Source organism: Meriones unguiculatus, chromosome 11 (assembly GCF_030254825.1).
Source record: "Meriones unguiculatus strain TT.TT164.6M chromosome 11, Bangor_MerUng_6.1, whole genome shotgun sequence".
Taxonomy (NCBI): domain Eukaryota; kingdom Metazoa; phylum Chordata; class Mammalia; order Rodentia; family Muridae; genus Meriones; species Meriones unguiculatus.
In genome coordinates this window covers 36,009,434-36,037,161 of record NC_083359.1, presented here as the reverse complement: position 1 = coordinate 36,037,161, position 27,728 = coordinate 36,009,434, and the positions used below count along the sequence as shown (strand labels likewise).

The following is a 27,728-nucleotide window of genomic DNA, read 5'->3' as shown; positions in this document are numbered from 1 at the left end:
CAGAGATAATCAAAGTAACAGACATCACTGAGATCATGGACTCCTGCCTATATCATATATAATGTAAATAAACTTCCCTAACTCTCAAATGCCACCTACCTACAAAAGGAGAAACCTCTAAAATGCTCTTCAAATTCTGATATGTGAATCAGCTAAATAATCAGTTATAAAAAAAAATATATTAAAGTAGTTAACGTAACTGGTTTATGTCACTAAAATTCTGAAAATAAAAGTAGAAATAACACTCAAGAATTTGTGTTTCAACAACATGTCATCTCTAAATATTTTATTAGCTAACAGAATTTTTTTTTTTTTTTCAAAGCAGAATCTCACTGTGTAGCCCTGGCTGTGCTGCAACTAGCTCTGTAGACCAGGCTGGCCTCAAACTCAGAAAGCCACCTGCTTCTGCCTTCTGAGTGCTGGGATTAAAGGAGTGTACCCTGTCCAAATATGGATGAATCTTTTAAGAAAAAGATCTAAGCTTGAGTTTTCTAAAAGTTAAGAGGATTTTAAACATTATCCTACATTTTGAGAAGCTGAATATGCTAGTCCTTGAATATATTTGTTATATAGTCATCGAAGCAAAATACATATACCTATCCAGTATGTGCACTATGAAATGCTGTTGAGTTCAAGGCCAGTCTGCCCTATCTGCGGAGTGAGTTCCAGGCCAGCCAGGTCTACCACATTGTGAAACCCTGCCTAAAAAAAAAAAAATGCAACCACAGTGAATGACTTTATAGTATACTTCTGACCATTATATAACACTGGACCTTGCTCATGTAAATCTGATCACCCCCCCCAAAAAAAAAATGCTAGTTGAAGTAGAAATCACTCCTCCACCAACTAATTAAGCTCAGTAAAATTTGCTCCACAGAAGATGTAATTTTTTCAACTTATAAAGCCAAAAATCATCCTTTAAAGCTTTGAAGGAGTTAGTATTGTTTTAGAGATAGAAGGCCTCACTATGCACCCCAGTGTAGCCTCAAATTCATAATCCTTCTGCCTCAGCCTCCCTACTCTAGCATCATAGGCATGGCACTCTTCTAAAAAGGAGGTTGTCTTTATTGTACATGGACAACCTGGAACAAAAGAGGACAGGTAGAAAGGTGCCTACAATCCCAGGACTTTGGAGGGGAGGCAAGAGAATCAAGAGTTTAAAGTCATTCCCTGCTACATCTCAAAGATACAGTCAGCCAGGGCTACATAAAACCCTTTCTCAAAAAAATGAAAAAAAAAAAATCAAAGAATGGTGAGGGAATGTTAAATGAATGCAAAACCAACTTGAAAGATTTCTTACTGGTGAATTACAAGCTATTAAATAAAATTAGAAAACTACAGTAAAAACCTAAGCTTGGTAAAGAATAGGGTATTTCCAAAGGTGTAAAGTACTTCTCCACAAAATATTTATTAATTACAGAGAGAAAGAGAATAAGGAAGCTGGGTAAAGAACATGCTTAAATCCAGGTGAGCCCAAGCAGTTGTAACGCTGCGGGAAGCCTAAAACCCTAAGTTAAACATGGAGGGGTCCTGTTCTGTCTGGCGCTGCCTTGTGCACAGCAGCGTGCTCCTTGGGAATGGAGCATTTCTGCACCACTTGGGAGCTACTGGAGATGAAGCAGCACTATCAGGAACAACTGGGGAAGGTGGCCACATACTTCCTGAGAATCCTGAAAGCCAAGGGGACACTAAGACCACCAGAGTACCAGACCCTCTTTGGGACCTGGGAGCTCATCTGTGCCACCAGCCTAGAGCGGTGTCCCTTCTTGGAAGGACACTGGAGGCTGGGGCTACAGGACTTCTGCCCACACTGTAATTCTACGCCCAATCTGCTGCCAATGCAGACAGGTATCAGACTACACTTCAGGAGCAATTCAAGAACAAATGTTTTCAGAGGTTCGTGCACCTGAAGCAAAGCTGCCCTAAATTTAAGCATCTTCAGCTCCAAGACCTACTCCCTCTGCCTCTGCAGTGGCTTCAGCAGTACGAGAATCTTATCATGGCTTTGGCTAAAAATACAGTTCCCAACAGCCCCAACTTCCAACAGCTTACACTGTCTGCCTGCCCCATCAGCGAGACTGCCAAAATCAGAGTGACCAGCACCTTCCACGCAGCCAGGCTCTACTCAGTGGACTCAAGGCGAAAGGGCCTGCTTCAGAGCCCTGTATCCTATGTCCCAGTGTTAACTTAGTAGGCTCTTTGGCCATTCAGGACCTTGTGGTCTGCTCAGTCTGTCCTTCCCCCATGAGAAGCTACTGCTCATGAGGAGCTGTCACAGTGGCACCACAGCCTGACTGGCTGTTAGAAGCCAGAAGAACTCCACTCGCAGAAGTGTCACTGCTACACGACATTGTCATCTACAGATGTGCTGGGCCACATTCACAACTCTCCTGGGATCCATTTGGCAACTGGGCATGCCTATGAAGAATCTTAGACATTCCAGAACTCAGGATACTCACTTGGTCAGAGCCAAGAACAAAAGGGAATCTACTTCAGCACTGGGACCACAAAGCCCTCCATGGGCTGACAAGCCATTTAACACTCCTTGAGAATCAGGAAGCAGGCTTCAACCCAAATGAGCCTCAGCTGAAGCAGCCCCTTTAACCTTTAAAACCATGCCACTGGGGGCCTCGGGACTGTAAAGCGCTTGCCTTCTATGGCCAGCTGTTTATTCAATTTGCAGCTTTGTACAGGAAGCCATTTTTTGTTACCTATGGTTGTTTTTATTTTTGAGATGGGGTCTTCCTATGTGACCCAGGCTCACAATGAGCCTGAATTCCTCCTGCCTCAGTCTTGAAAGTGTTGGTTTTTAAAGGTTTGTGCTGCCATGCTGCCACACCTGGCTATTGTATTTAGTTTCTTTCTCTTCTTCTTGAGACAAGGTTTCATATAGCACAGCCTGGCCTTGAATTCTAGATCCTTCTCAACTATCTCCTATGTTGTAAAAGTTCTATAATTTATTTCTCCACTGGGTTTTAATGAAGTACTGTTTTGTTTTGCTTTTGAAAAAAGAGAAGAAGAAGAAATCCAAGTGAGTATCATCTATTATTAGACAACTCAAACCATATGCTTCCTGGCAGGAGGCAATAAGGCATCATAGCTGATATTCCTGATAAATAAATGTAATCTGGATTTAATAATGAGGAAACACTGAACAGTCTCAAAATAATGCATGTTTTACAAAACAACTAGCTTGTTATCTTTATGGCTCAGGTGTTATGTCAACCTGACACAAACTAGAGTTATCTGAAAGGAGGTAACCTTAACTGAGAAAAATGCCTCTGTAAGATCTGGCTTTAAGGCAGTTTCTGAATTAGTGATGGATGGAGGTGATGCCAATGATGAGGGTAGTCACCCACTGTGGGTGGTGCCATCCCTGGACTGGTGGTCCAGGGTTCTATAAGAAAGTAGGCTGAGCAATCAATTGGGAAGCAAGCCAATAAGCAGTATTTCTCTGGGCATCAGCCCTTGCCTCTAGGACCAACCCCTATCCCTGCTTGGGTTCCTGCCCTCACCGTATTTGATAATGAACTGATACATGGAACTGAGTCAACTAAAAACCCATTCTTGCTTTTGGCCAAGTTGCTTTTGGCCATGTCACATTTAAAATAATCTAATGGCATCATGATCATGTAGGAGAAAGAATATCCTTGTAGAAGAAAATGTAAAGTTACTAGGCTATGGGAATGGGGGGAGTGTATCACGATGTCAACTTATCAAGAGATCAAGAAAGATCTTTACCCTACCCTCCAAACATTGCTGAAAGTTCATTTGCATTTTTAAAAAGATAGTTGGTTGCTCTCCAAGATATACTTTTTTAACTTTTAAAAAGGAGCGCAGAGTTCTTTAAACTCATTCACAGAGTTCAGTTATAATCAGTCAAGGTCCTATCATCATACTCCTGCCAACAAAAAACTGACATAGCAAACAGTCTTCACATACTCTTGTGAGAGAAGCAAAAATGAACAGCCATGAAAACTATGGTTATTTTAAAATGTGGAAATTCTATAAAATTGGTTTTAATTCATCACTGAACAGTAATCAAACTATTTTTTTTCAATTGTAAAACACTGTGACTATACTACAAAGGGAGTTTGCAAGTGGACAGCAGCTCTCCTTATGTACACATTCACAGTCCACACAACCAAGCACCACCCAGGAGGATGTCAGTTTCTCAGTTCAACCTCTATAATCCCCTTTATGAAATTACCCCACACAGGGTGCTGCTTTACTCTTATTGAAAAGCATGCTGACAGCAAAAGGGAACACGAGAGAAGACACCTCCTCAACTGCTGAGCTCAAAGAGCCCTGCTGGGGAAGGGATAGTTTCTGAAAATGCTCCTCATGGGAGGTGAAAATTCAAGCCAGAAAGTGACTACGTGCCAAGCAATCTGTTTCTGGATCGGTCCTCCCATTCACCCATGGTTAGAATCAGTCTTCTAACCTGTTTGCCCTTTATTTATAAACACATAAACGTTTGTTTTCCTTTTCTATACAATTCATTTATATGGTTAATATATTATAATATCTACAAGAATGAAAAGACAATTCTCCAAATGGAACAAGCACTATGTCCTGTTTCTCACTACTTTTATTCTGTGGTTTTTACTATGGTTGTGCTTTTCGATTAAAGTATTCTAATTTAATTTTCCAACTAGTAAAACAAATACATACAAAGACTTGATCAGAAAAGTTTCATGCATTTTGCCACAAAGAAATAACATTACCTAAGCAAATTCCATGTCCTACTACATGCAAAAGCTTACTTACCAGGTTCATTTCCTGAGTCAACTCGGAAAGGATTATCACTCCTATTATGCAGTGTTCCACAGTACCCTTTCAGAAAATAGCCAAGTGGAGACAGGATTAATTCTTAAGTGTAAACCAAGTGATAATTTTCAAAATTAAATACCAAAGCATCACAACTGCCAAGTAATGGTAAATAAGAGTATGTTTTAAAGAAAAGGTATTGTTATTTCTATAACTAAAAGAATTTGCACTAATTTTTGAAGGATAAATTTTGGCACATGGAGTTAAGAAACAAATGTATACAGACCTTAGAAATGCACATACTCTAACCAATGTTTCCCCAGCATTTACAAGTCATAATAAACTAGGCTTTAAAATGACACTTAATTTAGTACTTTTTCTACAATCTTAAGAATGCAAAAAAAAATGGTTTTTGTTCTAGAAATTTGCTTGAAGCCTACTGTGATAACTGCACTCAATAATTAATAAGTAGCTTAGAAACTAATTTAAATCTCTTGATCTAATATCAGAAAAGATCACTTAGGCTCTTTTAATATTACTGAACAGTGCACGTGTATAGAGTCATTAGGTGCCTTAATGAAGACATCTAAAGGACCCAATGTAGTACGGTAAATATATGACTATCAATACAGTATAGTTTCCATGATGTTTCTAATTAGCTTACAATTTAATTGTAAAACTTCCTTCAATTCAGATCTCGTGTGCACATTAGTAACAAATTACCCTATTACAAAATCATACTGGAAAACATGGAAATAAGAAATGAAGCATCAAATTAGAGTGCAGCAGTACAAAAGTATGCACAGATGTGCTTTTTGTATCTTCATTTCACAGTTGGTCATCCCTTCTAACTTGCACAGAAGCTCAGCAACACTGATTACGAGGTATAATTAAGTTCATGTTATCTCAGAACCACCAATGATCAACTCTGGGTACATCAAACAATGCATTTTAATTCTTTATGGACTTGCTAATTTCCTATTCACTGAATCATAGCTACTCTGTGTACCCTCGCTCAATAAAGCTGCACAGTGTGGCGCTCTAACCAACTGAGAGTCTGAAACTTTCCTAACTTTCTTTTTTTCGTTTAAACACCTAGGCTTACAGGGTCTTGTGCTGCTGTGTCCAGCTTTTACATGGGTTCTGGGGGCTCAAACTGATCATCAGATTTGGCACAGCAAGCACTTCTTCTACGCACCAAACTATTTCTCCAGAACAAGAACTCTTAAACTTGACAGCAACTTAACCACTTTGCAACTAGAAATTACACAAACATAAAAATAAGCATCACTAAATAACTAAGTTGTTTTAAGAAAGCAGCGAAAAGCAAATTGGAAGCATGGACAGAGTCCTGATTCCTTCACTGTGTCAACAGCTGTAACTACTACAAGGGACAGGAAGAGAACCATCCATGCAAGTGTCTGTTCCTTCTTTCTTGCAGCCTTAGTATGTGAACTGGGGTAAATGGGGACAAAATGTTACAATTTATCTCATCTATTACTTATAGTTACATCACTTAGTGAGTCACTTGAAAACATTTGTCAGAAAATTTTTATAGTCTACATAGAGTGGGAAAAAAGCTGTCAAAGACTTGCTGGACTACCAATTATGCTTTGCTAAGTCACTATGTACTTGTGGAAGCTACTCAACATAAATCGCAGTTTCTTGAAACCCATTTCCTAGGACTGTTAGGAGAATTGAGTAACTATGAAAATCATTATAAATATTGCTTGTATATGTATATATATGTGTGTGTGCATATATGTATACAGGTCATCAATAAAAGTACATTTCTAAATTTAGAAACAACGGTTTCATTCTTCTGGCATAACATGATTTTTATTAATTGACAATAAATAACAAAAAATCCAAAGGACAAATAATAAATAAGTAAGAAAGGTACTACAAAGAGAACCAAGTAGCTCTAATATGGCACTAACCAATGCCTTCTTACCTGGAGGAATTTCTTCACGTCGGCAGTAATTTCTCTGAAAACAAACTCATCTTTCTGAACGTCAAACCACCCCAACTTAGTGAGTTTAGCAATGACTTGAATAAGAGCTTGAATGACAAAGGGAGCCAGCTTAGGTTGTGATGCCACATAATTCAGAATGTAGTTTCCTATGAAGAGAGCATCAGTGAGCACTTGGATTTCTGAGAAACGTAATGTGAATCTCGTGAAGGAAAGACGGGGACAATGACATGCTCTTTGAGAACTGAGTTGATCTGTGTTCAAAACATGTACTTATTACACAGTAAGTTCTGTCTAACACTTATTGCAAAATGTGAGCTTATCCCACTACATTTTGATAAATCTTGGGGTAATTTAAGTATAATATGAAAACCATTTTTTATTTGTAGATGTCACATGCAAAAACCTGATAGGTAAATGCAGAAACCTGCAAGCCAAATGATCCAAGCTATTAAAGTGCACAGAACTAATAAGAGTAGTACAATGTAACATAGCACAAGAATGCATCTGCCTCAGCTGTCTATTAACCACTGTACTGCATTATTATGTGTGCATTACATTATCTGTGTTATCCATCTCACCACCCTTATCTAGAATCATAATTTTCCATCCTATCTTCACAGTACTTCACAAACTGCAATGTTAACGATTCTTACAAACTTCACATCTTTTCAAGGCGAAAGTGCCACATCTGCTATAATGTACAGATGTTTCTAAATCACTTTATCTGTACAATTCTACCAAAAATTTCTTAGCATTCTATCCTTGTTTCCATAATCTCCTTCCTTTCATAAGGCCTGTGCAGCATTGTATAGCAAGTCACTTTTAGGAATACATAAAGCAGGTTACAATACTAAACAAATAAATGCTTATTGTGAGGCTAAAAGACTATAACCATTTTTAAAAACCTGATCTTAGTTAAATGACATAAAGATACGTAGCATAAAGTATTGATAAGTTGGTACACACAGCATTTCTTTAAGCATGAAAAGTAAAGTAATGCTTATAAAAAGTTAGCATGGCAAAATCACTTGCAAGCTACCCAACTAAAAAATGCTTCAATGGAAACAACTCCAAACCCAAGAACACCTTAAGAAATGAGTGACCATCTTTGCCTGGAGGAGCTTAAGATAGATTTACTGTGTATAAAAACGCAAGAACAAAAAGAACAAAAAGTATTGAAGCCAGAGAAATGGCTCTGGAGTAAAGCACTTGCACGCATGTACACGCAAAAATAAGAAAAAGAAAAGGATTAGAAGATGAAGGTGGGGACAGTCAGAACTTTTATATGCTGGTAAGAGCAGTGCCACTTGGGAAAACAGGAAACTTCTTAAAGGTTTGCACAAACTTATAACTCAGCATTATAACTTCATTCCAAGGGTTTCACATGGAAAAACAGGGAAAACTGAACCATGAAAACACTCATATGTAAACGTTCCAAGTATAAGCTTGTAGTGACAAAGAAGTGAAACACAAACGGCCAACAAGCTCATCAACTACTAGTAAACGGATGTTTTAAAAAACCCTATAAGGCTCAGGGGTCTTTTTTGAGACTGATAAGCCAACCAAGGACCATGCATGGAGATAACCTAGAACCCTAAAACCCTTGCACAGATGTAACCCACGGCAGTTGTAACACAGATGTAACCCAAGGCAATGTGGCTGGTCAGGCCATTCTACACATTTTTCATTTTAACCCATACGTCTGTTATTACACATGTGCATCAGACATATATCATGACAAAAATTCTAATCTACTGACAGAAACAAGAGTTCTTTACTCAAACTAAAGAATCTAAAAAGAAAACTTACCGCTGACTACAACCCCTGTCCCCAGCCAGGAGCAGTGAGTGATGCACGCCTGTAATCCCAGCTCTCAGGAGGCAAGAGCCAGGCGATCTCTGTGAGTTCAAGGACAGACTGGTCTACAAAGCAAGTCTAGGAAAACCAAGGCTACAGAGAGAAACCCAATCCTGAAAACAAAACAACCCCTGTCTCCAAATTATCTTAATATACAAACCAAAAACATTACAAGAACACACAGCTAGAAACCAATTATCTTTCTTGAACAGAGTTATAAAAATTCTCAACATTTCAGCAGGTTGAACTCAACAATATATAAAGAACTAAGGAGCAGGACAGATAGGATTTATCTTAGCTATGAAAAGCTGGCTCAACATAGAAAATCATCAACAGCCTACATAAAGAAAACCACATGATAATATCAACAGATGTAAGAAAAGCATTTTACAAACATAACACCCATTTATGATAAAAACTAAACTAAGAATAAAGAGGAGCTTTCTCAACTTTATCTAGAATACTACTTGAAAACAACTACAAATGATATCACATTTAACAAGGAGAAATTGTAAAAAGCTTCCCATCAAGTTCAAGAACAAAGCAAGAAGTACCCTCTCCATGACTTCAGGTTTCATTTATCTCATGTGCCCCTTCCTCTCCAAACCCCCAAAACAGAGCCTTGCTGTATAGCATTAACTCAGAAATTAGCCAAGGCTGGTCTCAATTGTGGGAGCCTCCTACCTCAGACTCCCATGTGCCACCATGTACACCTGCTTATGTCTAGAACAACTTTACTCACAATTTTTAACCTAGAACCCCTGCACAGATGTAGCCCATGGCAGTTCAGTGTCCAAGTGGGTTACATAGTAATGGGAAGAGGGACTGCCTCTGACATAATCTGATTGGCCTGCTCTTTGATCACCTCCCCCTGAGGGGGGAGCAGCCTTACCAGGCCACAGTAGAGGACAATGGAGCCACTTTTGATGTGAACTGATAGACTAAGATCAGAAAGGAGAGGAGAACCTCCCCTATCAGTGGACTTGGGGAGTGGCATGCATGCAGAAAGGGGAGGGAGAGTGGGATCAGGAGGGGAGGAGGGAGGGGTTTATGGGGGATACAAAATGAACAAAGTGTAATTAATAAAAAATTTTTAAAAAAATTTGGAAGCAAACAAAACATCCTTCACTTAGGTACATTCAGACAATGAAGAATATTATTCATAACTAAAGAGAAATGAGATCATTGAGTCAAGTCATAAAAAGACATGGCTGATTATAAATGAAAGAAGGGAATCTGAGAAAGCTACACACTCTGTTTCTCACTATCTGCTCTTCTAGAAAGGAAAACAGTGGAGCTGTTCAGAGATCGGGGTTGCAGTAAGGAGAAAAGCAGCAGCAGGGCACAGGATGTGTAGGCTAGCGAAGCTACTTCATACACTACTCTAATTGCAGACACCTGCACTGTACCTTGTCCAAACCTAGCGAATATACTCTATTGATGCCGATAGCAGGGGAAAGCTATCCATGAATGGAGGCAGGGACTATAAGAGAACTCTATAGTTTCTGTTCAATTTTTGCTAAGAACCTAAAAGTTCTCTTAAAAAAAAAAAAAGAATTAAGTCTATTTCAGATATGTCCTGTGTCATGACTTCAGTCTTACACTGTTTGAACCACTGTTTTTAAAATGCAAAGCTATCTCTTTTGCTGTCTTAAGTGTAGCACTTTCTGCAGACTGAAGGCTGGCAGGAACGATCAGAAAATGAGGTATACTGCATCACTGGATGATTCTGACCACTGAATTTTGATCTTAAAGATTAAAAAACATCAGATATTTTCATTTTTCTAATAAAAAATATAAACTATATTAACTTTGAGTCTGAAGAACAAAAATAACACAACAATCTGTTTCTATTACAAAGAAAAAGTAATCACATATCCTAATTATTAAGTTTGTCATATAAAATGCAAGCTTACATATATATAAAATTGTAAAGTGTATTAATCTCAAAACATATATGACTACTCTGACAGTATCAATGTTTTTACTAAAAGTAGTAATCAGCTGTGGGTTTTAAATGTATCCACACTGATTATGGTGTACCAACCTGAGCAACACTGCAGAGCTGGTTTCTTTCTGTGCATTCAGTTGCCTATCAATTGAAAGCATTAACTTATACAGACTTAGCATATTTAAATGACAACTCTATTTCCAGGTTGTGTGATCCTGAGCAGGTCACAGCTCACCATATCAAATTTACTCATTTGTAAAATTAGAATAATTCATTAATTTATTTGGAGCATAAAATATAATAGTGAAAATCTTAACAAATACCACATATCCAAAATTTAATTTATTATTAACAAAATTTTATAATTACATATTGCCTTATCTATTACATCACTGCATGAAAAAGACTTAACTACCCACCTTAAAAAAAAATAATAAAACTAAATTACAAGCCCAATGAAAGCTCAGCAAACTTAAAAGTATATTTTATTTTTAAAATACAATTTGTTTAAAAAGAATTAATGAATCACTTACTGATGTCTATCCTCTGCTCAACAGGTAAAGGATTGATTCGGGTAACAAGTTTTGAAAGACATGTTGCTGCAAGGAGCTGAGCATAGGATGTCTGTAAAGAACAGTAATTGTTATTATTATCACAAAAAAAAACTATTATAAGAAATTTTTCTAGCAAAACCAGTATTTTTTTCTAGTTCTCCAAAGTAGCAGATTTATAATGAATAAAATACATATCTGAAATACACCTATGCAAGCTGGGCCCAGTGGTACATGCCTGTATCCCAGCACTCAGGGAGGCAGAGGCAGGTGGATCTCTGTGAGTTTGAGGGCAGCCTGATCTACAAAGTGAATCCAGGACAGCCAAGGCTACACAGAAAAAAAAAAAAAAAAAGTCTCCAAAAGCAAAAAAAAAAGAAGAAGAAGAAACACTATGTAGACACACAAATGCATACAATCTCTCATAAAAAGTTATTATCATAAAATAATTATTAGATTACTGAAGGAAGATAACTATCTCAACAGGAGCACATAAATATGTGTGAACAAGTTCAACTAAAGCACTCAACGTGGCCTAGCAGTTCTGCTCGAGGTGCTCGCTCGCTCATTCTTCCACCACATACACGGGCTCCATTCTTCAGAGGCTGCGGCCACAAGACTTATTCAATGCCTTTCCCACCATGAGTTCTGTGTTCCTTCAGATTTATGTCTGACAGTACTCCGTGGCCATCAATTTTCATTTTTCTTTAAAGTTTTGTGTTTTTAACTTGTGTTTATGCATGTGTGCTCACACGAGCTTGTGTGCACCACACGTGTGCAGCTGTTCTCTGAGGCCCGAGGATGTCAGCTTGTGGGACTGGAGCGGAAGCAGAGGTGAAGCAGTGGTGTGATGCTTTCCTCAAGCGCTCCTAACCACTGACCCATCTCTCCAGCCTCACCACCAGTTTTCTCAACAGTGTGCTCCACCTCCATAAGCCCATGTTCATCCTGCAAAATTCAGTTCATATACTCATTCCACTCCCATAGATTTCTTGCCAAAATGGTATTTTTTTTTCCTCTAGACTACAAGCTGGCAAAAAAAAAAAAAAAAAAGAAAGAAAACCCATGAACCAAATTCTATTTTTGCATATCCTGAGCCAAAAATGGTTTTCATAAACAGCTGAAAATGATTTTAAAACAATATTTTGTAACATGTAAAAACTTTTGATACAATCTGAGCTTCAGTGTGATAAAGCATTTTGTTTTTGTTTTTTGAGACTGGGTTTCTCTGTGTAGCCCTGACTGTCCTTGAACTCATTTTGTAGACCAAGGTGGCCTTGAACTCACACAGATCTGCCTGCCTTTGCCTTCCAAGTGCTGGGATTAAAGGCGTACGCCACTGTGCCCAGCTAAGAAACTTTTTGTTTGGTTTCTTTCTTTCTTTTCTTTTTTTGGTTTTTTGAGGCAGGTCTCACTGTGTATACCTGGCTGGAGTCGCTTTGTAGACCAGGTTGGCCTAGAACTCTCGAAGATCTGCCTGCCTCTGCTGGGATCAAAGGTGTATGCCACTGTATCTGGCTTCTGATAAAGTTTTTATGCCTGTGAACAAGGTCTTGCCCAGTGTTTGTCCATGGTGATTCCATGTGTAATGGCAACCTTAGCAGCTAAAACTGACCCTGTGTATACTCAAACCTGGCCGCTGCTCGTGCGCCACAAACGGCAGTGATGCGACTCCACAGTCTCCAGACTGTCACCGGAACTGAGCCAACATAACACGTATCTTCCACTAGGCCAGTGTATGTGCCCCATGTCAAATAAAAATACAAAAGGAGACTTTATCTGTCTAACTTACAAGGCATGATGTTAAATTTGATGGCAAATCAATGTGCTTTCTCAGTTATCTTTCAGGGCAGTTACCTTGTCCTAAAAGAATATACGCTGACAGTTTCAAACTAAACAGTCATAACATTATTCCCAACTCAAAGAAAATCACTAGGCTTTTTTTTTTTTTTTTTGAACTTTAAAACAGACTACTTCAGAACAGCAGTTTCTTAAAGAGAGAGAGAGAGAGAAAAGAAAAAAGATAAAATATGAGGCTACAAACCAAAGCTAAGTCTACAAGTGGCTCATTAGTTAAGTCAAGTAAGGGAAGCTTACTCTTACTAGTGATGAGGTAATCACCATTGTTTTTCTACAGCAGCTGAGGTTATTGTGTAGAGAAAATAAACTTCACTAGCTTTTCAGAGAGAACAAATGCTCGGAGAGGAGGACACTAAGCAACGCCAGAAGTCAATTTAAAGGCAGGGCAGGTAAACCGCAAAGGTTATTGTTAGCTTTCAATGAATGCATTGATGCTAATACTTGTTGGTGCTACAAACGTTATAAACACCTGCCATTGACCTAGTCTAGGAGTCAAGGATGAACAGGAAACAACCTAAGAACTGCTACCTTTTATGAACAATATGTGGAACTATGGGTCAAAATATTTCAAAGGAGTTAAGGAAATATTAATTAAATATAAACCTCAGGTAGAATCTGCTACACACTCCTGGTGACAGTATATGAAGCAGAAAAGGCTTAACTGATCAAATTCACAAAGCTTGTCATATTGTATTATCACTATTGTTGTTGTTAGTAACGCCTGCACCATTCACGTTATTATTAGCACTTATTCTGGAGTGACTATCTGAATCTCTCCTAACTCAGTGAGCCAGGGATGTTCATTTGCTCATCTTCTATGCTGCGGATTTTGGCCAGGTTGAGATGTTGAATAGCCTGACTCGCCCCCAACAAAGCAGGCTAACAGCTTATCAGAGATAAATTGTATTCCTTTTTTTTTTAAGCTCAAGGTTGAAAATGAAATTTTACAGATAAAACACAGCTACTATCTTTCACTATGAAATGGCTAATTACCTTACTCAGTAACCTCGTTCTCTCAGTGAGTCAAACCTAATGCTTCGTGAAGGGTTCAGCACTTGTACAGGGAAGGCAGCCTGAGTGACACTCAAGTCACTCTAGCAACAATTAACACTGTGTGAGTCACAAGCTCTGCCAAGCCACTCCACACGTTCCTACACTAAAAAAAAGCTAAAGACAGCTGTGAAATCTCCATTCCCAGTACATTTTCTAATCTCCAGCCACAGTCCCAGTAGCAAGTTTAGCCACTGATATAAGTATAAAGAAATTTTCATATTTGAAATTCCATTTTGCTATCCAAATGAGGACGTTCTACCTAATTTTTACTTGAAAATCATTAATTTGCAACATAATGACAGGCAAAAAAAAAAAAGAAACAAGTATCAGGAGGATTTAATAGAAGATCAAAAATGTCTTCTAAGCGAAGGCTTGTATAATGCAGATCAGAAGGAAAGCACTGCTATAATATTTGGCAGCACCTAGGTTTGTAAAGGGGTATTTTCAAAGCTGTAAAATTTTAGCCAACATGACTGTGTACACCTTTAATAACAGCACTTTCAGGGCAAAAGTGATGGATCACAGTGAATTCAAGGCCAGCCTGGTCTACACAGGGAGTTCCAGCTCAGCCCAGGTTATACAGTGAGACCCTGTCTAAAGAAAAAGTTGCATTATAAATCTGCATGAATATATGAATTATGAATATCTGCAATCAAGTCTAATAACAGAAAACACCAACTTTAAATTCCAATTAATCCCCAAAAGAACTGTTCTATTTTTTTTACTCAGCCAAACAATGACATAAAAAAGTACATTCAATATTTTGAATTTTACCAAAAAAAAAAAAACGTTGTGAATATTTGTTTTTTTTCTATTATTATAGATATACTTATGAAATACCAATTTTGACCCACACAGCCTAAACTACATGGCCCTTTATGGAAAGTTTGTCACCTCTTCTATAAAACACAGTCTCTGCCTGCAGTCTCTGCCGTATCATTTCATACTTCTTTATTCCTATATGGCTTTCTCACTGCAGGGAACTACTTTAACTCATATACATAGGCCAAATCAAGAGTAAGGTGTTGGTTATGTTTCAGCCTCCGCTGACTAAATAGCTATGACTGTCTGCAGTGAAGTTACAAAGAGCCAGTTAGCACGCGTCAGAATAATCCCTTGATCTTCTACAGCTAACTATGATCTGCCTGCCTATAACACTCGGATTTTTTGTTGTTCTTGTTATTTCTGAAATGTAATTGTTAGGACTAGGGAATGTAACTTGGCAGTAGAGTTTCCCAAGCATATAAAAGACCCTGGTTCATTCCCCAACACTTTTAAAATAAACATATAAAATGTGACATCAAAGCAGTGCCAAGAAAAGACAAGAAACTACTTCAACACATTCCTGTTTCTACTTTGTGGCTGTTTCCTATGTTTGTTTCCCTGCCTTTCTAGTTCTTTCCTGCTTAACCTCTTTGACAGAGAATCTGTGAGTATCACTGCTGACCCACTGCTATTATCACTAACCCTGACCTTTCACGGTTAATCCCTCATCACATACTTACTGTTCCTTGTTCTAATAAAAGTTGACACTTGCTGAGACATTCTGGGCTGTCAATCAGTTCCAAGAGTGCTTTCTCAGCCTCTATTCTTTCTGTGAGATCAGTCCCTACGTAGAGATGAGTACACAGTGCTTCCAATTCAGCCAAATTCTTCAGAGAAAGAAAAAAAGGCATTTGACTTAAGTGAAAAAATAAATATATTAAACACAGAAAACAAGAGATGGAGAAATAAATAATGCTTATCTACACCCTTTCAATACATAGTTATTGAGCAGTAATGACTCACTTAGATACCATGGCAAAAGCAGCACACTTTCTACTTCCCAAATTATTTACTTATAAACTGAGTTATATAATGCAATGTAACTTTATGTAAAGGAAAAGATTCTCTCCTTTACAAAGTTATACCTGAAAGAAGTGACACGTATGTTAAAATGTTAAAAACCAAAGTGCGCAAACCTAAAGGATAAGCCAAATGAACTGACTAGAAGGCAGTGTTGGCAAAGAAATAGCATTGATAAGGGCTTGAGAAAAAAAAAGTACTCGGGAGGAGATGAGGGAGGGAGGGAGGGAGGGAGAAATTGGGAGGGAATGAAGGAGGAGGCTATGGCTGGGATACAAAGTAAATAACTTGTGATTAATATAAAAAAATAAAAATTATTATAAAAAAGTACGAATTTCAAGGCATTAAACAGTGGCCAGTCAACAGCTAGGAGAGAACCAATGAAGAGATGGGATAGGGAGCATGACCACATACACACTGTCGATAGCTCAATGCACACTGTTTTATTGTTTCCAACCCTACCGCCTATAACAAGAACTGATGAGCATTATGTTTGTGCTGATCTGGGCCTTCTGACCTCATAGTGCTTCAGGTGGACCATATCGTGATTTTTAATCCTACAGTATTTCTGACAGCATTCTAACTAATTAATGTATAGGTTTTTATCTTATAAGCATAAAGACTAACTCATTTTGTCCATAAATAAACACATGGAAACAATTAAGTACACAGTGAGTTCAGCCACCCTCTTGGCTTAGAGAATCTTCTTAAAGCCATTTATTATTAAAACAAATTATTTCACTTGGAACTTGAATTACATACTTGACAAAAACATTGGCAGACATTTCAAAAAACAGGTAGCCAAATGAACATAATGGGATATTCCAAAAGAAATGCCAATTTTGTTCAGTTTTGGCCTGAATTGTCATGAGCAGAGGCTTCATGCTCTCAAATTCACAAGTAGCACTGAAACAAGAGACCCCATCGCTCCATCCTTGTTTCACTTCTCTCTCTTTAGCTCCTTCACATTTCTTACTTCCCTATCTATGCCACAACCCAGTAGCCACGATTTGGGAATTTTCTGCTAAAAGAGCCAAAAAACAAGGCTTCAAATTGATTCATTAAAATAAAGAACCTCACCACGCATGATGGTGAAAACCTGTAACCCGACCATTTGGGAGGAAGCAGGCATGTTGTCCTATGTTCATCACTTCCGTTAGAGTTAAATGAGGCAGAGTTGTATGCCCACAGCACACCTTACATTCACTACTGTCTTAACACTGTAAGGTAGGTAATTATATCCCCTAAAATATAGCCCCAACTCCTAAGCCTCAGTCTGCGAATATAATCTTCTCTAGAAAGTTTCTTTATAAATTCTTACTTAAAGAATTTGGATAAAGTCATCCTAGATTTGAAGTGGGCCCTAAATCCAACTCTAAACCCAATTACTGGCACCCTTATAAGAGAGGAAGGACAAGGTGGCACATTTCTATAATCCAGCATTCAGGAGGCTGAGGCAGAAGACTGAGAATTCAAGCCTATCCTGGGTCACATACAAAATTTCTGTCCAAATAAAACAAGTCATTGCTCAGAGGGGAGACACTGGTCCCATTTCCTATACAGTAGAACTTATACAGAAGGAGTAGGACACTCCTTCTGTCGATGCACCAACACACATTGGGACATGTGAGTGCCTGCCTGAGATTCTTTATTTTCGGGGGGGAGGATGGCTTTTGGTGTTTTTTGTTTTTTTTTTTTTTATTGTTGTTGTTGTTGTTTTTTGGTTTGTTTGTTTTTTTTCTTTTTTTTGAGATAGGGTATCTCTGTGTAGCCTTGGCTGTCCTGGACTCACTTTGTAGACCAGGCTGGCCTCAAACTCAGAGATCTGCCTGCCTCTGCCTCCCAGGGGCTCGATTAAAGGTTTGCACCGCCACTGCCCAGCTGCCTGGGACCCTTAGAGCACTATGAAATTTGAGTGTAAGATACAGAGTCCAAAACAGCAAATGTTCTTGAAGATGCTCACTTCCCTAAAACACCATTTGCACCCTCACAGAGCATGGAAGACAGTCATACTTGTAATGGTCATTATCACCACACACTCTCTCTAAAAACACAAAAACAAAACAAAACAGTAATTTTCTAGAAAAAGAAAGGGAGAGAGGGGAACATGTCAGATAAGAGATACAGGGGAGAAGGTCACAGGAAGACCGAGACTGGAACCAAAAAGTGAAACTAAAAAGTGCCAAAGCTTCCAAAACCCATGAGAAGATGGGGCAGAGGCCTCCTGAAGAAACCAACCCCATCTGCCCTTTGTTTCAGTCTTCTGACCTTCTGAACTGAGAGCAAATCTGAATTTAAGCCACCCCATCTGTGGCAATTTGTTACAAAAGGCCTAGGAAACTAATATTTAAAGACGAAAATATTAATATTAGTCAGGTCGATGCTATTTAATTATCTAAGTAAGTCTATTAAGAAAGATTGTAAAAAGGTCTGGACATTATTTGCTTTGCTATATTGATTTAATAAACTTCAAGAGAGGACAGATATATACTTAATTAGTATTCAGTCAACATTACCAATCACCCTTTTTCTCCCAAAATGTTTCCAATTATTTTAAATTTTATTTATTTTATATGCATGAGTGTTTTCACATTTACTTTCATGTATACTTTTATGTTTACTTGCATGCAAATCTGTATACCACATTAGTGCACTGCCTCCAGCAGAGGGCATTGGATCCCCTGGAACTGGAGGTGCAGATGCTTGTTAGCCATCATGTAGGTACTAGGAATCAAGCCCAGGTCCTAAGGATGAACAGCAGTGATCTTAACTACTGAGCAATCTCTCCAGTTCCAATGTTTAAAATTAAAATGGCAGAGTTTGAATTTTTATAAAAGATTTGAAGGGAACAACAAATTTTGTTATTGTAATGGTTAAAAAAAATTTTGGGAGGGCTGCCCTTGGCCATGTCAAGCGGCATGGGTTGGGGAAAGCACCCAGAGGCCCACCACCAGCCATGGCCCACCTGCAGTGGGAGCGACTATGATGTGTAAGTATGTGATGGAGAGATGGGAGAGAAAGAGAAGCAAAGCAGTTTGAGCATGATAAAGAGGTGGAACTGGAGAAGCAAGGATGGAACGGAATAGCCTGATGTGAATAGCCTGCCACCTGAGACAACAGTGAAGTCCCACCCCGCGCTGCCGCTGAGGACCAGGATGTCCATGGCTCATATTACCACTAGAGTACTTAGAAGCCCCTAGTATGAACTGTGGCCTGGGACCATGTTGATGTCCAAGGGCTGTGCAGAACTGTCCTTGTCCCTCATTGGCTGTGGCACTCTGGAGAGCTGGCCCTGCACCTCACCTGAGCAGCACAGCACAGCTGACCCTGGTACTGGGGGTCAGTGTCTCCTTGGCTGGGTAAAAGAAATAGCAAAGGAGCAAGGAAGGGGAGCAGGAAGCAGAAAAAAAAAAAAAAAAAGATAAGAAGAGCACAGGGAAATGTATGTGAGCAATGGGTATTTTAGTGACAATTTCACAGTTGTACACGTATGCCAGGACTCATCCTTCTGCAGTTTAAACATAGGCATTTTATTATGTACCAATTATAGTTCAACAAAAAGGCTTTTGTTCTCTTCTCCACCCCCAAAAAATAACCAAACTTTCTAACCATCTTTAAAGATGGATAAACTACTTCCCTGTATTTTTCCTGCCTTCTGGAATCAAGCTTCTTGACTGGCAGTAGTATATATTTTTTACATACTGTCCTTCTTTAGGTGAGCATCCCAGAAGCTTTCTTCCCGGGCCTCTTGGAACTAATCCTTCCTTCAACAATGAATCCGAAATTACATTGGTGCAAAAGGAGTTGCAGGTTTGGATTGTGAATGTTAAATAATTATAACTAGGCTTAAAACACAATTTTATTAATCAAAATATGAGCCATTACAAACCAACATATCTTTGCCAGTAAGAAATAACTTTATTTACTCTTTTAGTATGAGGACCCACTCTTTGGAATTAAACATTCTTAGAAAGCAATTTCCACATCCTGTTGGCAATGTTTTTTGTTTGTTTGTTTGTTTGTTTATTCCCCCTGTAAAACACTGTCAAGGCACTTGACATAGTAGCTGATTGGCAAGAGGTCAGGTGAACATGGCTGGATGAGGCAAAAGTTCAAAGCTCAATGAATTCAACTACTGAAGCTCTGCTTGCACAGCATGCAGTCCAGTTCTGTCCTGGACAAGTGGGTCCCTCCTGAATGCTGACCAATGGCAGCCGTGGGAAGTGCAGATTTGGATGCATGTCATGGACTTGCTGAGCACACCTCTGAGATATAGAGGTTTAACTAGGATTCAGATGATCATAGGTCAAACTAGTAGCAGACCATCCAGCAGTGACCATGATCTTCTTATGGTGCAAGTTTGGCTCTGAGAAGCACTTTAGAACTCCTTAGTTCAACCACTAAACTGGTTATCAGCAACCATCATTTTTCAGTTACATGGCACAATTTGATAAAGAAATGATAAACAAATTTAAAAAAAAGAAACAATTCATCATTGTAAAGAATAAGAGAGACACCAATTCAAAACAGTTTTCTTAAAACTTTTCAATGAGCTCAAGAAGAATCCATTTACTGAGGGTTTTGTTTTTGTTTTTTGCCCTTTCAATTTGCTTCAAATGTCAAACGACCATGAATGAGCTCACACCGAGATCTCTGGCAACTTCTCCTGTAGTTGTAAGAGGCTCAGTTTTGATGATTATTTTCCCTGGGTCATTGTCAACTTTTGATGACCTGCCATAATTAATGCTCCTCAACTTCAGGGCTCTCAACTCCTTGCAAACTTTATTGAACTACAGCTGCATTGTATATTAGCAATTCTTGGGCCACTAACTGCAGAGATCCATTTTTATACAAGAAAATCATGGCTCAGCAGGTGGCTGGTACTTATGTAAAGAGAAGAGAGAACCTACTCCACAAAGTTGTTAATTTAACCTCCACAAGTGCACACACACAGTGGTAAACAAGTAAAATGTTAAAAATTACTCAAATTAGCTTTTTGTCTGTGGAGGATTGTTTTGTGTGGATGTAGCAGCTGTCAGTAAAAGTCTGATTGACCAATCAGCTGGGTAGATGAGCAGGAAGTAGAAGGCAGGAGTTCCTGGTAGGGGGACAGGAACTCTGGAAAGGGAAGAGAAAAGAGCCCTTTCACTAGGAGACTGGGAGGAAGACAGATGTGTTTGTGGACAACGGAAGGATAACTGGCTGGGTGAAGCAGGGTGGACAGGTTAATTTAGGTGAGATGGTTTAGAGTCTGCCCAGCTAAGGCCTAAGTTTTGAAAATTTAAATGGCCTTGGGTCTTTAGTTTTATACTTTAAAGGCTGCCCTGGGGCTTCGGTTTTTTTCTTTGCTAGGAGATACAGCCCATCATCTACATTTGTCTTCATCATTTCCATACTATACATCTAAAATAAACAGCAATATCATTATCAAAAAGTGTACAGCAAGAAATGCATATTAAAATGATTTACAACATAACCAATGTTAATATCAAATGACAATGCAAAAACTACAGTACTTTTGTCTCACAGTTTACAAGAGTATTCTTTTCTTAAACCAATTCTAAAAACCAGACTCCTGCATACTACATAATTTTAGTGTGCTCATTTCTCAGATTAAAAAAAAAAAACAAAACAAAACAAAACCTAGAGTTGACAGGGCACACACATGTAAGCTGCATCACAGAGTCAATGACAAGTGTATATGCAACAGGCTTGTCTTCCTTCCCATCTGCCACCCTTTATTCTTCAGTCATCATCTACCTGCCAATAAGGTCCAATTCCTACTGTTAACCTACTCTTACATATGCCTACAAAGCTTTTCCAGAAGGGTACTAAAAGTAACACTGGAACAGCAGAAACCAAATTGAACATGTCTCCCGCAGATTTCTACTCCACCTGGCCCTTTCCAGTGTCCGGGTTTGAGACTAGGACCTAGAGTCGCAAGCTCCATTCTATCTTCTTCTGCTTCCCCTCTCCTTAGTTCTTGCATAATCAAAAAAAAAAAAAAAAAAAAAAAAAAAAAAACCAGTGGGTTTGCCCAAAAAGAAGTCTGACCTTTGCCCTCAACTTCTAGTAGATAATCTATGTCATAGTTGACAGTTCTAGGACAAGCACTGACCATACCTGGTACTCACAGCTATGGGTTTAGGGTGATGGTTTAGGGTCACAGGTTGCCAGTGGAACTAGAAACTATCAGCCATGTCTAAGGAATGAAGCCTCAGTGAATACTGTGGGTACTGAAGAGTGGGGGAGCCTTTCACTTTGCAGTGGTACACATAGGAGAGCATCCTCTCCTGAGGATAACAGAAGCTGTATTTTAGAAGCATCACAGATTATCCTGTGTATCCTACCTTTACCCAATTTTCCTATAATAAATCACAATTAAGAATTTGATAACTTTGTGTTTTGTTTTGTTTGTTTCTCTGAGACACGATCCTTGTCTGGAAGTCCTGGCTGTCCTGGAACTTGCTTTGTAGACCTAAGTTCGCCTCAAACTCACAGAAATCAGCCTGCCTCAGCCTCCCAAGTGCTGGGATTAAAGAACTGTGCCGCCATGCCTGGCAGAATTTGGTAACTTTTGTTGAATTCAATAAGCCTTTCTAATAAACTGTCAGACCTTTGATGGCTGCAGAAAATCCCCGAATTTGCTGCTGATGCCAGAAGTTATGGACTATGTCTCACACTACAGTCTGGCCAACTCCGGGTGCTTACCCATTTACTAATCGTCATAAAATTCTACCAACTGTTTCTCTGTAAAGATTCCAGACACCCAGACATTGAAGCAATGAAGTAAAATCTTCTAATGTGTCCTCCAATGCCCTGGGCTTGTCCAGAGGCTGCTTAGGAATGAGTGGAAAGTAGTGGAGGTTTTAAAAGACAGAGATCTGGAAAAGTCACTGGTTCAATGGAGTGTGCACAAGCTTTAGAACCTGACACTCTGATCAAAGCTTTCCTAAGCCTCACAGCTGAAACTACAAACAGAAAACATCTGAAACAATTGTGAGGGTTAAGATAGAAAGGGAAAGTAATCCAGTGACTGTGACACTTTAAACTTACAGCTACCTTCCCCAACCACTTTTCATCACACTACCATGTGTGTGTGTATTTCTCAGTCACATCTAGAACATTGAGCTCAAGTGGGGCTTAAGAAGAAAAGCTAACAGTCTCTGATTTCAGAACCATTCAAAGAGCAAAACACTCAGTTCACTAAGCTTTTTCCATTATCAGTTAGGTATAAAATGATGAATAATAATAATGTATGCAGGAAATTAATACTGTGGCAGTTTTCTTTAACCAACTAGTTCCCCAATGATTGACAGAGGGAGACTATAATTTATTATTAAGCTGTAGGCACTATGCTGGGCAGGCTCTGAGCTATTCAAATCCTACTACCCTTAAAACCCTTAAAGCTCATCACTTGCCAAAGTGATGCCTCCTGGGTAGCTTCTGCTCTACCCGTCTATCCTCATGGTCATGAGCTCATGGTCCCTGCCTACCCCATGGTGACTTCTTTCTCTCTCCTCCTGCCACATCTTCTCCTCCATATCTGGTGGTCCCCAATCCCCAAGCCCAGGAACTAAGCTCCGCCTACCTTTCTTCTGCCCAGTCACAGGCTTCAGCCACTCTATTAACCAATCAACTTTAAAGGAAGTACAGCAAGGTTTACACAACAAGCACTCCTGTACCTATGTCTGTGTGGCAACCAGATATTTTGGCATTAGCAGATCCACCCCCAACAGTTAGGGTACTTACTCCCAATACTTTCCTCATTCTACTCCTCCACCTGAAAAGCCTCCTCAAAAATAATCCATATCCATTTCTCACTGCTTCCTAACTAGAATGACTGTGACTAATCTCTAGGAGTATCTTCCTCTGCCTTCTAGGAAGCCAAGGCATGGATTGAAGGATAAAAGCACACCACAGGCAGTCTGCACTCACAGCATCGCCCTGTGGACAGTTACATATATATATATATATATATATATATATACATACATATATATGTGTGTACATATACACATATAACAGCTACATAATTACCAAGTATGAAAAAAACACTGAAGAAATGACTTAACAGCATCACGTAAATTTCTATTTCTGTGAATGATACTGCTAATTTGGGCATCAACATCTAATTTTTTTAATATTGCTCTTGGATATGAAGGTTTCCAGGACTTGGCAATTACCAGGCATCCTCTTTCCAAGTCCAAAGAAGTTCCAAAATTCTTCTACACCTTCTAATTTACTCAAGACTTACACCTGTACTATGGACATCTGATTATCTATTTCTGATTCACAGTAAGTTCTCCCTGTGAGCTTCTTCCTGTAAAAATTCCGCACAAGGCCTATTTACTAAAGTGGTAATAAATTCCTAATTCTGACCTGGAAACCCTTAAAAACAAAATAAACAAAAAGGTAAGTCAAAAGATAAAGTGCAGGTCTATTTCCTGGTTATAAATACCCTTTAGAAGAAGTAAAAAGCAGTAAGCTCGTGGGCCCTGAGGATCCATGTAAATCTACAAGGGGAATGTGACGCTCAGATCTCTAAAGTCATCTGCCATCCACAACTTCCCCTGAGCTCTTTCTTTTCAAACCAATCTGAGGATCCAAGAACAGGCTTCTGCAAGGTGTCACAGTCTTCCACAATTCTTTGCTTGGCCCACACAGCAAAGTAGTTCCTTTCCTCTTTACTTGGACATCTACAGTCCTACAATTCCCGCTAGAGTTCCACGTTCCTGAGAGTAACAAGGCAGGGAGTTTGCTCAGGGGTGTACGTACCATCAGTAGGAACCAAGTAACAAGTGGAGGCTCGACTCCGCACTAGGATTGACTGCCACCTTCCTGTGCTCCCGCGATACCCCGTGACTAAGTCTACCACAACAGTTTTCACGTGTGCAGTAATTACCGCGCGCCCTAAAAGGACAAGCCGATCTCGCCCTGCAGCCCCCGAACGTTCCGCCACCGTAGACACCCAGCGGGGAGGGCTCATTAGCTATCTACGGGACGAGGACCTGAGCCACCGGGAAGCCTCCGCCGCATCCCTCGGGTGCAGCCCCGCGCCCTGCCCCGAGGCTCCGCCAATGAGGCTGCGCGCTCCCGGCCTCACCGCGCCCCGACCCGCCCGCCCGCCTCCGGCCAATGACAGTCCTCCAGCCGCGCTACCGCGCTCCCGCCGCCCCAGCCTCGGAGCTCAGGCTCCCGGAGGGCGAGCACCGACCACGGGCTGGGCGTGAGGGCCGGGTGGCGGCCCCTCCGCCCCGGCTCCCAGCCGCCGGGACGCCGCTGCAGCCGCACCGACGAGGGCGGCCCCGGCGGCCGAGCGCAGCCCGCTCCTCGGCGCCCGCCGCCCCACCGTTCCCCGGCGTGGGGCCGCGCTCGGGGTCGCGGCCTGGGCCCCCCACCGCCCGCTCCCCGGCGCCCCAGGCCCGCAGCCCGGCGCACTGACCTGAAAGTGCAGCGCCATCTTCCCTGAGCGGCGCGGGCCGCGCGGCCCGAGGGCCGAGGGGAGGGGGAGGCTGAGGCGCCGCGCGAGCCCGGCCGCCGCGGGATCCCCACGCTGCTCGCTCCCAGTCCTCGGCGCGCTCCGCTCCGAGCCCGCAGCGGGGCTGGGCGGGGCCGGCGGAGGGGGCGTGTCCTTAGGGCACCCACGCCCAACCGCCGGTGCGCTCCTCTTGCAACCGCTGCCTCCTCAGGGCTGAACCTCTGACCTTTAACCCACCGCCGTGACCCAACTGCCCGCCGTGGCCGCAGACGTATTTTTTGAAGACTGGGTCTCACTATGCATTCCTCCTTGGCCTGAAACTACGTGAACCAGGCTAGCCTCGAACTCGCGGTCGTCCACATCTCCTTGTGTCCTTAATACAGGCATGTGCGCACTCTGGCTCCTATGTAGACAAGGGCTGAAGAGACCGCTCAGCAGTGAAGAGCACCCACCCACAGGCTCACAACTGCATGTAGCTCCAGCTTGTGGCGATCTAACTGCTTTTAGCGGGCACCTGCATCACTTGCAGACGCATAATAATAAATAAAGCTTAAGTCTACCACAGACCATTTTTGATTCCTGACAGAACTCAGAAACAAATGCGTTATCCATGCTTCCCAAGTCACACATCTTCACAGATGTTTTGGTCCTCTACTACTCACGCTTTGACCACCATATGCAACTGCTGTCCTTAATGCCTGTCCTCCAGTGCCCAATTCTTATCACTTCTTTAATTTTGTTTAAACTTTATTCAGCTCAAATTAAACTGACAGTGTGTATGTGGCATTAAATTGTAAAATTGTGGCTTGCCTGTAACTCCTTGTCTACGGTTTTATGTAAACTTATATTTTACACCAAGTTATTCCTTTGGAATAAAGGGTTATTAGAGCAGAAATAGGATCAGAGTCACTAATTTCTAGTGTTCTTCATTTCTGAAGAGTTCAACACTTCCGTTTGAGGGCTTTGTCTTTTGTAGTACAGGGGAATTTTTCCTTAACTATTTCTCACAGTTTAGGTATATTGACAACAAAGGTTTTGTTCATTTGAAAGTATATTATATTATATATTTATTTCATCAGTTTTAAAGGTAGTTTTGTTGGGTATAAAATTCCATGTTGGCCTTTTAATTTTTTTAAAGCTTTTGACATTTTAAAAGATGACCTTCCATTGTCTTCTGGTTGTCATTGTTCCAGTTGAGGAGTCAGCCATCAATCTTGTTTATTGCACCTTTAGATAATATGCTCTAATACCTGAAGCCTGTTTTTTTTTTTTTTTTCTCTTTGCTGTTGACCAGTTTGAGTTTGATTGTCACTAAGCCTATGGATTATATTCATCTTGATTGAAAGTAACTTTTTCTCATGTGGTCTGACATTTTTTTTATCAGCTTTTGAAAAATATTGACCAGTATTTCTTTTAAACACTGTTCCGTTCTCCCTTCCTCCTTTCATTGTGTAACTCCAAGTGCAGGTTTTCCTGAGGTCTCTTCCTGTGCGTGTGTGTCTTAGGAGTTAACTGATGGGTGGCAAGGACTTTGGAAATAGATTTCGAAGTTCGTATCCCTGTACTCTTCTTCTCTCCAGAATTGTGCACCTCAAATCCCAGAGGCAACCAGGTAGTGGTGGCACACGTCTTTAATCTCAGCATTCCAGAGGCAGAGGCAGGTAGATCTCTGAGTTGGAGGCCAGCCTAGTCTACAGAGTGGGTTCTAGGACAGCCAGGCCTACACAGAGAAACCCTATCTCTAAAAGACAAAACAAAACAAAAAAATCCCAGAGATATTTGTTCCCCAGCTCTAGCCTCTATCTACTCCTAGTGTATTGACACTGCTGCTGCCTATTTGTCTCTGTTGCTTCCAGCTGCCACTTAGGAAATACTCAGGGGGAGGCAGAACAGTGCTTTTATTCTCTCAAGGACTGTGGCCAATTAAGCTCTGCTCTCATTGGCGGTTCCCTAGTGCCTTAAGTAGTTAAATATAGTCTTTTTTCCTTGTCTTGTGTAGTATGCATGCATGTTGATGTGTTATAATTGTTGTTGAATATATACATGCATATACATTCATATTTATCTTATGCATACTTAATATATAAAATAAAATGTGCACACAATCTGTCCTAACTCGTAATTGTCCCATTTCTAATATTGTTTTCAGTGAGAGCTCTACCGAGCCGTATCATCGTTACTAGACTGTTTGCATCTTCCACTCTTGACCATGGGCTTTCAACTTCCACTCCTGACCTTGGGCTTTCGCAGTATATCCACAGCCCATGAGTCCTCATACCTGCCACTCACCCTCCAAACTTTGACATTTTTAGTAAGCTCATCCTTTTGTTTTAAAAAAGGCTTATTTAGGGAGCATTCGCAAGCTGTGGTATGTGTGTGGAGGTC

At 40.3% G+C, this 27,728-nt stretch overlaps 1 protein-coding gene and 1 pseudogene across 2 annotated transcripts in view; one reads left to right on the top strand and one right to left on the bottom strand.

Annotated features, from left to right (window-relative positions):
* Positions 1-25,458, bottom strand: part of Ranbp17 (RAN binding protein 17) — a 316,632-nt gene extending 291,174 nt beyond the window's left edge. For both annotated transcript variants that reach the window (XM_060363875.1, XM_060363876.1), the window contains exons 1-5: positions 25,308-25,458; positions 15,523-15,669; positions 11,087-11,177; positions 6,725-6,891; positions 4,771-4,836 (exon numbers count right to left, since the gene is read on the bottom strand). In XM_060363875.1, the coding sequence (XP_060219858.1) occupies positions 4,771-4,836; positions 6,725-6,891; positions 11,087-11,177; positions 15,523-15,669; positions 25,308-25,325 (489 nt within the window). In that variant the 5' untranslated portion in view covers positions 25,326-25,458. The remainder of the gene's footprint in view (positions 1-4,770; positions 4,837-6,724; positions 6,892-11,086; positions 11,178-15,522; positions 15,670-25,307) is intronic.
* LOC110557312 (rho guanine nucleotide exchange factor 39-like) lies at positions 1,074-2,549 on the top strand (annotated as a pseudogene).
* Positions 25,459-27,728: the final 2,270 nt, after the last annotated feature.